This window comes from Pongo pygmaeus, chromosome 7 (genome assembly GCF_028885625.2).
Source record: "Pongo pygmaeus isolate AG05252 chromosome 7, NHGRI_mPonPyg2-v2.0_pri, whole genome shotgun sequence".
NCBI lineage: Eukaryota > Metazoa > Chordata > Mammalia > Primates > Hominidae > Pongo > Pongo pygmaeus.
In genome coordinates, this window is record NC_072380.2 from 83513639 (window position 1) to 83526474 (window position 12836).

Below are 12836 nucleotides of genomic sequence, written 5' to 3' on the forward strand. Positions count from 1 at the left end.
ATACACACACACACACACATATACACTTTTTTTTTTAGTGCAGTGAATATATATACATATATCTTTCTCCCTGCAATTTTCCCCACCTTCAAAATGTTTACTTCCGATTATTCCTTTACCATCTTACCATCTACACACTAACCCTAAGTGTACTAACTTCCTTATCCTTATATCATTCAGTTGTTTCTTGGACTATGTGGAAGTTGCTTCATCACTATTAATATACTAACAGTTGAAGTTTCTATTTATGAAGCAGTTATTTACTATGGGTCAAAAGCAAGTCAGTCACTATAGATCAAATTCAAAACCGGCAACAATGTTGACTATGGATGTTCTGTGGATGGACAGCCCATAGCAACTATATGAACTGTCTGTGAAATGATCGATTTCAAAAATTTGAAAAACGGGCTCTAGATACTTATTGAATCTGTTAATGCATTGTAAACTTAATGAATGCTCTTATAATCATTCATGTATATTATATACTTAGTAATATGAGGCACTTATTTCACAATTTTTTTTATTTGGCTTTATTGCCAATCCTCCCATTAGATGCTAAGGACACTAGAGTGAACACTTGTGTCCCCTGCTTCGGGAAACTTAGAAACTCTTCTAGGTGAAACACACGTATAAATGAATGTTGTATATCTTTCATCTTGGCCACAATCTTAGATAAGGTAACATAAACACTTCTTAGGGAAGATAAACTATTTCAGCAAGAACTCGGCTTTTTGGCTAGTGACCTAAGCACTGCTATTGGGGAGCCCATGTTTTAAAGTGTAAAGAATGTGGCTTTGAAATCAGCCTGATAGGCCTTTGTATCTCTTCTGCAACACACTAACACGTTGTATACACAGACTAGTCACTTAAACCCTCTAAAATGAGATGCCTAAAAGTTACCCTAAAGATTGTTTTGTTTGTTTATTTATTTTGAGATAGAGTCTCACTCTGTTTATTTATTTATTTATTTTGAGATAGAGTCTCACTCTGTTGCCCAGGCTGGAGTGCAGTGGCACAATCTGGCTCACTGCTAGCTCTGCCTCCCGGGTTCACACCATTCTCCTGCCTCAGCCTCCTGAGTAGCTGGGACTACAGGCGCCCACCACCTCACCTGGCTAATTTTTTGTATTTTTAGTAGAGACGGGGTTTCACTGTGTTAGCCAAGATGGTCTCGATCTCCTAACTCATGATCTGCCCACCTCAGCCTCCCAAAGTGCCTAAAGATTGTTTTGAGGATAAATGTATGTAGAGGATATATGATGTACTCAAAAACTTAGTAAATGCAGTTCATATTCTTTATTTTGACAAAAAGTATTCTTTCCACTTAAAATCCCCTTATTAGTAATAAATACAATGATAAAATGGGTAAGCATCATAGATTTTGATTCATGTTACAATGTTAAGAAAAAAGTTCCCAATTTGTATTATGAGGAGTACATAAACATACCTCTTTGGAATGTGTTTGGTAGAGTCTGTCTACCATTTTTTGGTGTAATGGGATACTGGAGGCATGCAAAAAAAAAAAAAAAAAAAAAAACCCAAAATCTGTAAAACTAGCAAATTACCATGAACATAATCATAATAAGCTCTCACTTATAAATTGTGGGTCCTAAACGTTACCATAAACCCTTGATAAGCTTATGAAGACTTGCTTTCTCTCTACTATAGTATAGGCAATATTTGACAGTCACTGACATATGACAGATAATTTTTTCCTACCCAAAGCAAAAATGGAAAATTTGTAATATGTATGTATTTTTTTCTATCATATTGTATGCTTAGAGTGAAAGAGAGGAGAATGAATTACTCTTGACCCTTATTCCAAGTTAGTAAGGTGAGAAGAAATGTAACAGACCCCACTTTATTTATATACTGCTCACACCAAGGCATCCTTGGATATCATAAGAAATCAGGAATTACTTAAAAGCAGGGAATCTATGACCAAAGGCATATGAATTTGCCTAAATACTACCATTCACTAAGGTTCACATATCTCCCAGGAGGGAACCAGAGGTTTCTCTCAGAAAATTGGATGTTCTCAGGGAAATATATTTCTGCTCATACCAAAGTTCTGGCCCAACCAGTGGAGAGATGCCACAGAACTGTGATTCTCTGTACTATTAGCAATTGGAAGTACGGAAAAGCTGTCTACATCTAGACCTTAGTTATCAGGAAGCCTAGCTCTGGAAACCCTGAGCCTAGTTGCAGGCAATCAGCACTGGAGTTCCTATTCTTATTATGAAAGATACAGTTAGCTGCAGGTGAGAGGCTAGAGCCTATCTGCCACCCTACGAGGCTCACACGTGCCACCCCTCTATTCCTCTGACTTTACCTCTTTTATTCCCAGCCATTCTTTCTCCTCCAGCCACACTGGGCTCCTTGCTGATCCTAGAATATCCCAGCCATGTTCTCAACTCTCAGATTTGGTCATTACTATTCCAATGGAGCCCCCAACAAACGCCAACAGTGTTGCTTGGCTGGTATAATTTGGTTCTCAAAGTCAAGAAAAGTGTGACCAAATTTATCACCTACTTAGAAATATTTTCTGAGGTAGAAAACATTTACTCTGAGCAGGAGCAAAACTGCAACCAGTTTTTAAATTTCACAGTAACACTGCCCCAATCCAAATGTGCATATAATGACCATTATAATGAAAAGCAGAGATGATTTCCCAACTCCATTTGATCTCAGAGAGGCTTAACAATCAGACAGCTGATGAAATTATAATTAAGTCTAAGGCTTTGAAAACAATCCCCTAAAGTTAACCTAATGATGCAATACAATATGCATGTGGACCACAGGAAGAAATCTCACACACTCACTCACACCAGAACTTCAAGACCGGACTATAACCACTCTGAGAAGTCATCCTTATAACGAAGTCCTTGTCATCAAAGCGTCTGCCACTGGTTCTTGCACAGCGCTACTTTTTGCTAGGGAATGGCATCATTCAGCCATGAAAGCACCAATGTGGCAATGAAAGCACCAATGTTTAGTAAAAGGTATTAGAAAAGGCATCTGCAGATGATGCAAATCACATATTCTCTCCAGAGAATAATATAGTGATTTAAAAACCCAGGCTCTGGACTCAGAACTTAATTCAAGTACCCACTCAGATGCCACTGGTACTAATTACAAGCTGTGTGCCTTTAAACTTCATGTTTAACTAAGTCTTGGATTTTTTTTGTGCATAAAATGGGAATCACACTGTAGAAGTGACTTATTTACGTACGGTATAGCAGTTAATAGTGAGCACTTATAAGTTCCAATTACGCTGCAAATTTTATGTTACATCCTCACAGAAAGCCTGATGTAAGTTCTGTTATTATCCCCATTTTACAGATGAGAAAACAGCCACCCAGAAGCTGACTTGTCTGAGTTCACACAGCCAGCAAATAGTGAAGCTGGAATTTAAGCCCAGACTCTTAGCTATTTTGTTGACAATGTTTTAAAATTTTTTTTCTAAAGATTAATAAAGCAAAACATAGAGAATGGTCATCATAGTGACTAATAATAGGTTATTCATAAATATTAGCCAGCATTATAATTAATTAGCAACAGACATGTGAAAATTATTCCTACATATACAACATAGGAAAATATTAAATCCTAACAAATTATTTGTTCATTTTTTATGGCTTTTAAGAACAATTTATAAGAGGCCAATTCTGTGGTTACAGACAAACTAAAAACGTCATTTAGAAACTCCTTTATTCACAATGTCCCTGAATCTTCCAGAAACTAAATCCTGTGCAGAATGTAAACAATAATAAAGTTATATTACCATGCTTCTATTGACAACAGAATATTTAACCACAACTATATAAACATAGCCTATAAAATACAGCCTCAAACCATAATTTTATACACATTTGCCCCAGTTTAGATATTTCTTGTAAATCAGATTTCTTAAAAATAATCTAGTTGGATAGCACTATATTTTACAAAATTAAAATTACACCGAGAAAAACAAATCCAGATAATTTACTAGTGTTCTAAGCTTTGTAAAAATGATAAAAACAGCTTAAGATAGATTCTGATAATTTATAAAACTGAACCTATCATCCTAAAATATGTAATACACAGTAAATTTTAAATGCAGAAAATTCACGTGCCTAATTCAAGACTGTATCTGTTCCCACCTTGGAAATCTGATATACCAATTCAAAATTACTATTTGAATTACCATCAGAATTCCTGAAACCCTATGTGCAGTGAAGATTCCAATTGCATCTGGTTTTACGTGACCTAAAGACAAATCTATCAGTGTCAAGATAAGTTTAAGCTTCTTCTTGAGTTTGAGTCTAAGTTTACAATATAGAAAACTCAAAATTAGAGCTCTGATTTTTGCTTGCTCACACTTTTTTGGCCTTCCTCACTCCTTACTCCAAGACAACCAAAAATAAACACTCAAACCAGCAATGTATGAACTGACCAATCTTAAGCTCCCATGGACTTAAGACAACCAGCGAAAACAAAGATGGAAAGAATCACTGCTTTGCAAACAAGGCCTTAATTACGTACGTAAATAAAAATCCTTTTAGGGCTACAGCCCTGAGTCCTTCGAAAGAACCTTTCCCAACTACTTCTCATGCTTAACACAAATATCAACACAAAGCCTTTACCACGCAGAGGCTTGCACAGATTCCCAAACATTACAAATCCTCTCAGATTTGATGATCATCTAATAGAAGTATCACCAAGAAGCCTATTTCTTAAAAGCTGTGCTTTAACAATAAAATACATGGAATAGAATTTCTATTCCATCTTGGCCTCCAATTGCATCTGGTTTTACGTCAGCTAAAGACACATCTATGTGTTTCAAGACAAGTTTTTCAGACTAACTGTCCAAAGGAAGAGGGAAAACAGTTGAAAGACGGGCCATGATTGGTGTTTTCATAAGCATCCAATAGTGTCTTCTAGGTCAAGCTTGAGTTGTTTAATAGTAACAAAAATATGCATTAATTCATTTGAAAATATATCACTTCTTACAGTGCTTCCCTCATTGCAAGTCAAGCGTTCATCTATGCTACTATTTTCTATTTTTACCTGTTTATATTTTTATATTGCAAAGATGTATAAACTGGGTGAAACCAATCAACGGTTAACTTCAACAGTAACAATTCACAGAGGGGTTGGAAGGATGTATAAGAATGTGAATAGTTGAAAGTTTTGAATTATGAAACATTCAAACAATTATTATAACTGAAGAACATTTCATGTAGGAAATAAAAAAGCACAGTACTTGAGGCTGTAGCTCAGTGTCTTTCTGTCTTTATCCCTTAGATGAACCATGAAAATAGGCACTAGCCTGTGAGTACAGAACCTACAAACATTGAGTCTTAGGATAATTTGGCAGCAGACTTAAGAAGAAACTTAATATTCTCTGCCTCTCCATTCCATTCCCTTCTTGTTTGTTCTTCAGATGAAGTTATGGTTTTTGATACAGGAGATTTTCTTGTTTTCTTAGCCTCATTATAGGAACAAGTGGTGGCAGGAAATAAAAAATATCTCTGAGTGAAAAAAGACAACCTATATAAATGCAGGCAAAGCCAACAACTGTGTAAACTAAATGGAAGTTCTGTCGACCTAATTCATTTCGATTGGGCTGAGATGATTTTCAATTGGGCTGCGGAGAAGTCACTTAAATATAAATCATGGCATATGTAGCTGAAAATGTTCATTGTAGAGTTAGGGGAGGTGATTGACATTTTAAAGACTCTTAAATTGTAATGAGTTTCTTGATTTCATTCCTTTAATTCATCAGTGAACACTGCTGTTTTCAAACTAAATAAGATTTCAAAAAAGAAATAGGAAAATCTATAATGACTACAAGCCAGAGAAGTTTGTCAGACATTAATGAATTCACTAATTTTAAGCTTAACTCCTCTAGTGGTGACAGAGAGGAATGAAATAGATATATTATGAGACATATAAGTAGCAAGATAAACTGATTCACACACTTAATAAAAACCTAGAACTTTCCAATATTGTTTGTATCTGAACGGACATGTAACATCGATCATGAGGGAAGTTTGGGTCCATATTTTCAAACTGAGTACTAAAATAAAACAATATCTCAGGAGATTGAGAAACTTCATTTATTCTCATTTATATCGATACCTTCTAACTTCACTTTCTAACCACCACAACGCTTGTAAAGTACATTAATGAAGATTGCCTGAAACAGGGTGAGATGAGTAATTGTGTATTTGTCTGAAATCAAATCTAAAAAAATTCATTTCCAAGACATAAAACAATTAAGTTTAAGATAACAAATTCTATGTATTTTCCAGTTCGGTTGAGGAGATCACATAATTACCTAAAATGTTTTAATAGTTTGAATTTATTTTAGATATGCAAAAATCTAACAAAATGCAGTATTCCTAAATATGAATATGATATCAAGCTATAAAAAGTAAATATTCAGAAATATATTATTACTCCACATGTGCTTAGAAAACAAACCACACATTACTCACACAAAGCCATCTAAGGGGGAACCCTAAACACACACTCTGTTTCAGTACTGCATGATTCTTATTTTGTAGGAGACAACTTGCCAATAAAATGTTGAGAAAATGAAAACTCCTTAGTCCTATTCATTTCTTCATATACAAAAAAAAATAACTACCAGTATTTCATAATTGCTCTTCCATATATGTACTGGTATATTCTATTGAGCAAAATATTTTAACATACTTAGTCTTCCTTATTTTTAAGTTAATTTGAATGATTGTCTTATCTGGACTTCACAATGATGGAAATGCCTGTTAAAGGTCACCTACGGGCCTTCTGCAGCTCCTGTCAGTGGCTGCCCTCACGCTGACTCTTGCATGAGGCCTGCCGGTGCAGGGACCTGCAGCGGTCTGGGTGACTATATCCACACCCAGTCTGTACTCTGCAGTAGGCATGCTTTACCTGAAGTCAAAGCCCAAAAGGAGAGGAAATAGGACTGCTTGCTTTAATTTTATTTGCTCTATAAAATCCACTTACACACTAGAACTACTTTCCTACAAATAATTTAAGTTTCTCTCTGATTGCCTATCAAAATGGGAAGAAAAAAGTTTCAGATGAAAAGACACCTCATTCAGAGATTAATTTTCCGCTACATCAGCAAAGCTTCAATTTTTGATAGTACCCATTTTTCATAAACACTTGAAATGAATGTATTTACACTAAAAGAAAAATGCAGAATATTTACACATTGAAAGAATCACTGTTAGAATAAAAATCAAAGCATCTCATATCAGAAACAACTGATTTTATATTTTTCCTATTATTAAAACTTACATAACATTGTAAGTTTCAAAAGCCTTCACTAATACATATTGGAATATCACACCAAAAAACACAATAATTTTACAGCATTTAGCTTTGTTTATTTTTTTAAAAATTTTTAATGAAAGATCACCATGGTGACTGGGAAATGATGGTTAAGAGTTTTGTATGTGGATGGAATTCTAACATGGATAATTTATTGAACTTCTAGTGAAAGGTATGCTCTGAGTCATCAAGGTCCTAAGGCTTAGTAATGAATAAATAAGCAAAATATTATCTATGAAGAAATAATTTTTCAATAGACTAGAGTAGAAATAAATATAATGCAATATGTAACGTATCTTCCCATATGTTGAAGTTCTAAAAATATGTATAGTACCTAAATGACTGTATAACAGGTAGCAACAATACATATAACCTTATATGTTTAATCTTAAGTATACATGGATCAAAGTAGGTATTTCTACCTATATAAAATTTATATAAATATTCATATGTATTAATTACACAGAAATAATTGTAATTGTTCTACATTTAAAGTATACTAATCTTTAAGTAAATAAATTGTGTGTATATCACCTAAATGCTGTGTATATTTCATAAACAATACTTTTTTTAATTATTTATATTTTCATAGCCAAAGCCTTAAGAACACTAGGCACACGAATTATTTCATTGACATTTAGAAACAATCCAGTCCAACATCTACATTTAAACAAATTCGGCTATATTTAACAACAAAAGGGAAAATAAAGGAAATAATTCCAAGTTTTCACTGGTCACACAACAAAACAACACAAATTGATACTGCAGTGTGTACATGATCAATAAGAAGATAAAACACACTCAAAGGTTAAAAATGTTATGCACACAAATATGTATAATATACATGTTTATATAAGTACATGCATTTGGTGAAACAAAACCAATCTACGCAATGTTACAATAACTGGAAACATGAAGCTCCTAACAATGAGTACTGATTGGTAAGTCACATTATTACCTAAAGGGGAAATATAAGAGTAGTTTTAAGATTTTGACAACTGAAATCATAACCAGCTAATAACAAAGCATATACTGATGAAGAAACAAGGTGCAAAGTAAACAGTGAGAAGGCAGACACTCACCTTCGGTGCCATTGGGAGTCATGGAATTACTATTTATATGAGAGTTATCGAGTTTGGGGCCACTGGGGGATTCACTACTACCACTCAGACGGCTATGCGGGCTGGTTAGATCCTGCATTTCCATAGACCTAAAGACAAGAAGCCTTCCGTTTGACAGATGTACCAAATTCATAACACCACCATTTAATGCGCTAATGACTTGACACCTTTGAAACACACTCGCACAAAAGTCCCATTGTATCTATTTCTTAGACTCAAAATAATTCATCTCACATTTTGACTTCAGGTATCCCTTCATCATATGCACTATCAAAAGATGTCACTTGCTTTACCTATACAGCCAGTCACATGAAGCTTTTAAAATTTCATTTTTCTCTTACATAGTTCATCAAGTCACAAGGTCTAATGTGAGACAATAACATCTATTATAATTTTCAAAGAAAAAATACAGTCATCGTTGTCTTTTTATATTGAAAAAGACCAAAGACATTACTTTTCTAAAAGAAAAGGCAACTATGTAAAGAAGTAAAATGGAAATAGATCACTCTTCCGTGGAATCTGTTTCATCTAATAAATTAGCACTAGGTACTCCCTTATAATTTACCGCCCAATTGTAATTTAATGGGTCTCCAAACCAAATAAAACACTTGAAACCTATAGTCTAGTGACAGGGAATGAGATAGTCCTGATGCATGTGTTTACTCTGGCAAACTACTTAATTGTTCCTCTGTTTCCCTTGAAACAAATGCAGCATTAAAACATTATGATGTCGGCTCACTTGTTTGCTTTGTGGATTACATACAGCGTGCCCAATTGAAAAAGGATAAGGCCAACATACAGTGGGTCCCTGCAAGCATTAGCACTCGGAATACCTCAGCTGTCACTTACTCTGGGAAATAACAATTCTACTTTAGTGCTATAATTTTGCAATTTTACCATATAAAACCAGTTAAATGCCCTCGGAAAGTTCTTAGACTCTGCAGTTACTTATTCTATAAAAGGTACAAAAGCCACTACTCATGTTCACAATTTCAGAACTATACATTTATATTTAATACCCTATTAGTGAAGAGAGGATTTATTTAAAGTCACTAAAAACACACTTAGATACCATTATTTTCTTACAGCCAATTTCTTAAAAGTTTAGGGCCCATTTACTTTATTTTAAACTTTGTATGTTTTTCTAAGAAAAAAGATGGGAGGAGGTTTAATGTTTACATATATAAAGTTAATACTATTTGCTCCTCACCCTATCAGGTCAATAAAAGCTACAGTCATTTTAATTTAGAGGTCGCACTTACATTGACTATGGGTATCAGTTTTTAAAACAGCTTAACATGAACCATTTTACTTCTAAAGTGAGCTTTGACTTCCCCAAATATTCTGAATTCAAACTAGAAATGGTCTAAAATCCAATTTTTCTCTCCTGATTCTCATTACACATTCACAGTTTTCCTAACACTAGAAACTATAGCCCATAATTATTTTCAAACCGAGGTTCCTATTCCCTTTCTACATACTTAAAATGTTTTACAAGCACACACACACAAACTGTTAAGTAATTTCCAACAGAGGCTGTTGCTATTAATAGAAATAATTAAGAAACACTAGACAAAAATAGATATGGGTCACAGAAAGGTAATCTCCAAAAATGTCAAATATCAACAATATCCTTACCTGCAACTTGAGGAAACAGCAACATCTGAACTGGCTTGAGATGTTTGCACCTGTGATCAGGGGTAAAAAAATTAGAAGCTGTTGTTACTCCACTTCAGTGTCAGCTCTTAATTATACAGAGCACATGGCTGAGAACGACAATGCTCTCTTTTAACCAAAAGAGAAAAAGGAGGATACTGCAGCAGTGAAAGGCATATTGTCTTTAAGTTGAGGTCTCAACTGTTGTTTCCTCCTGCAGGTCTATCCTCCTCCTCCCCTTGTCGGGGGGAAGGCAGCCAAATGACGTGATAGTGATTCATCACTGGCCTATGACAGCTGCAAACGGGATTACCCCTCCCCCAATCAACATGCAAAGCAGCCTTGCCCAGGCAGCTTGGAAAAGGTGCTTGGAAAAAAAATAGCGATTGACAAAATGATCGTGTTTAACAGCAATAGTTCAAGCAGTAATCCTCCAGCATCCTCAGAAGATCTTTCATCTTCTGTTATCACCAGCTGAAATAGAGCTCCCGCCCACCCCTTTGACTCCTGACAGTTTCTTATCCTTATCATAATGGTTTTCTCCTACATTTACTGTTTGTCATTTAACATTCACTAAAACAGCTTCTGGTCAACTTTCAGACAATGCTGGACTAACTATATATGGCAAAGGCAAGTTTTCATACCCAAAGTCACTCCACTGAACAACGTGCTCATTTACCCTCGCCAATTTAAAATTCAATGGGTTCTTATTCAGTTCTGCCCGGTAAACTAGAAAATGTAGTTAGCTTTTTTGGTGGATTTTCCATCTTTTAAACCAAGGAAGAAAATGGAAAGTTTAATAATCAATTCACCATCCTAGTCAGCCTACATTTCAGTCTCTCTTGTTTCTAGATGAATCTGTACTTCAGCACTTCACTGAACAACTTAACTAATGTGCAGGCTTTGACAGTCACTGCCCTTCTTCCAGAAGCAGCTTAAACTGCCAGCAGGTGATAAAGCTCAGGTGAGGCCAGGCTGCTGGTTTGTAAGCTCAGGCTAACGCCTCAGTAGGAGAGCATTCTGCAAAACGTTTAAAATGGCTCAGAATTCCAAATCTTTGATGTGCATTTTCATTCAACCTGAACTGCGATCAATTAGGGTTACAGGACAAAGATGAGAACTAAAGCATCTCAAATGGCATTACAGTTATCCAACCAAATGTCTTCTGTTAAGTCCTGTTATTTTTTAATTATGATTTATGAAATAAGAAATACTACCTTTCTAGCAAGAATAAAGCATCATTAAAGTCTAACTGTCTTCGTATAATGTTACGTAAAATTTCTAGGTATGTTTCTACAATACGTGCAGGATGAAAAACAATTTTAAAAAGACGCTTAAGATAAAAATTAAATTTCAATGCCTACGGATGTGTCATTCCATGATAACAGCCTTCTGCAATTTTTGTTAAAATTAATGTTCTCACAAGTTTAAGTTCTTTCCTTTAGAAACTCCAGCAATATACCTCAAGGATAAATTTCCTTTTTCTTTTTTTTTTTTTCCTCCACTTTTATACACCTGGAATAAATTATAGGTGAGAACTAACTTAGTTTTAAGAACTCTCCTGGCTTAATTATGTGACAGTATTTAAAGCACTCTTTCTGTTAAATATTAAAATACATTTCCATTTTAACATTAGCTGGAAAGTACAATGTTGGAAATATAATTTTAGTTTCAATATACACTTTGAAAGTTTGATTAGATTTATATTTGTGCTTTAACCAATCATATTTAAATTTCAAAGTCAAACTGTTGTTAATAAAGAAAAAATGAACTTCAAAACAAGAATTAGTCTACCACATTTCAGTGAAAAAATGCATTTTCATGACAACACATTTCTTTTATGCTGGTTCAACTAGACTCTACTGTATTTTCATACTCTACAACTTCTGAAAGTCCATATGCATGATCTACATTTCATTAAGTATACTTCAGATATATTCTTTTGTGTCTCAGGGATTATTTAAACCATGTGTTGTGTGTTACTGTATTTAAAAATGACTCTTTAATCAAAATAACTTTAAAACAACTAATCCTCACTTAGGCTGGTCAGCTGAATCCACATCGTGGTCCAGGAAAAATAAATCTACTCTCAAGAATGCGAATGCAGACAACAATTAGACACAGATGTGAGCAAAATTAGTTACAGTTTACAAAATGCTACACTTCACATGCTTTTAGTTTTTTATGTGTAGTACAAGATTACAGTGCAGAAGGAAACATAGTCTTATAATGACTTATCTAAAAAGAACACCTATTTCTCATTGCTGTTGATTTCCTCTCATGTTTGATAATATCTCTGGAAGTTTCTGTCTTGTAAAGGTCTAAAACCATAATGTGTTTTGAAAATAATTAATTAGGGATATTTCCATTCAAAAGAGAAAAATATTATTTTATTGTTTCTAGAAAAGTGATGTGAGGCATTCAGTAAGTTCACATTTTCTGCTTTACATCCATAAACTTAGTATGTTTCTTGTCTTCTCCTAATCTGGTATTTTTAATTTAAATACTTCTATGTGTGCAAAAATATTTCCCATAACATAACAAATGGTCATCTTATATTACAATCAAGTCATTTCGCTTTAATGCTTTTTAAAACTCATTGTATAGAATACCCATAGCAGCATATTGACAGAGTTGTGAAAATACAAATAGCAACAAGCAGAACTTCTTAGAATTCAAATTCAAGAATCCTAAACTAGTAACTTTGACTTCTGATTAGTTAATGAGGTCTTT

General features: G+C 34.3%; 1 protein-coding gene across 10 annotated transcripts in view; it reads right to left on the reverse strand.

Annotated features, from left to right (window-relative positions):
- The window catches only part of EYA1 (EYA transcriptional coactivator and phosphatase 1), a 357217-nt gene that overhangs the window by 148763 nt on the left and 195618 nt on the right, over positions 1 to 12836 (reverse strand). For 7 of the 10 annotated variants that reach the window (XM_063668878.1, XM_054499050.2, XM_063668881.1 and 4 more), the window contains 2 exons: positions 10086 to 10135; positions 8409 to 8536 (listed from right to left, as the gene is read on the reverse strand). In XM_063668878.1, the coding sequence (XP_063524948.1) occupies positions 8409 to 8536; positions 10086 to 10135 (178 nt within the window). The remainder of the gene's footprint in view (positions 1 to 8408; positions 8537 to 10085; positions 10136 to 12836) is intronic. The other 3 variants (XM_054499055.2, XM_063668883.1, XM_063668884.1) reach the window with 1 other exon arrangement.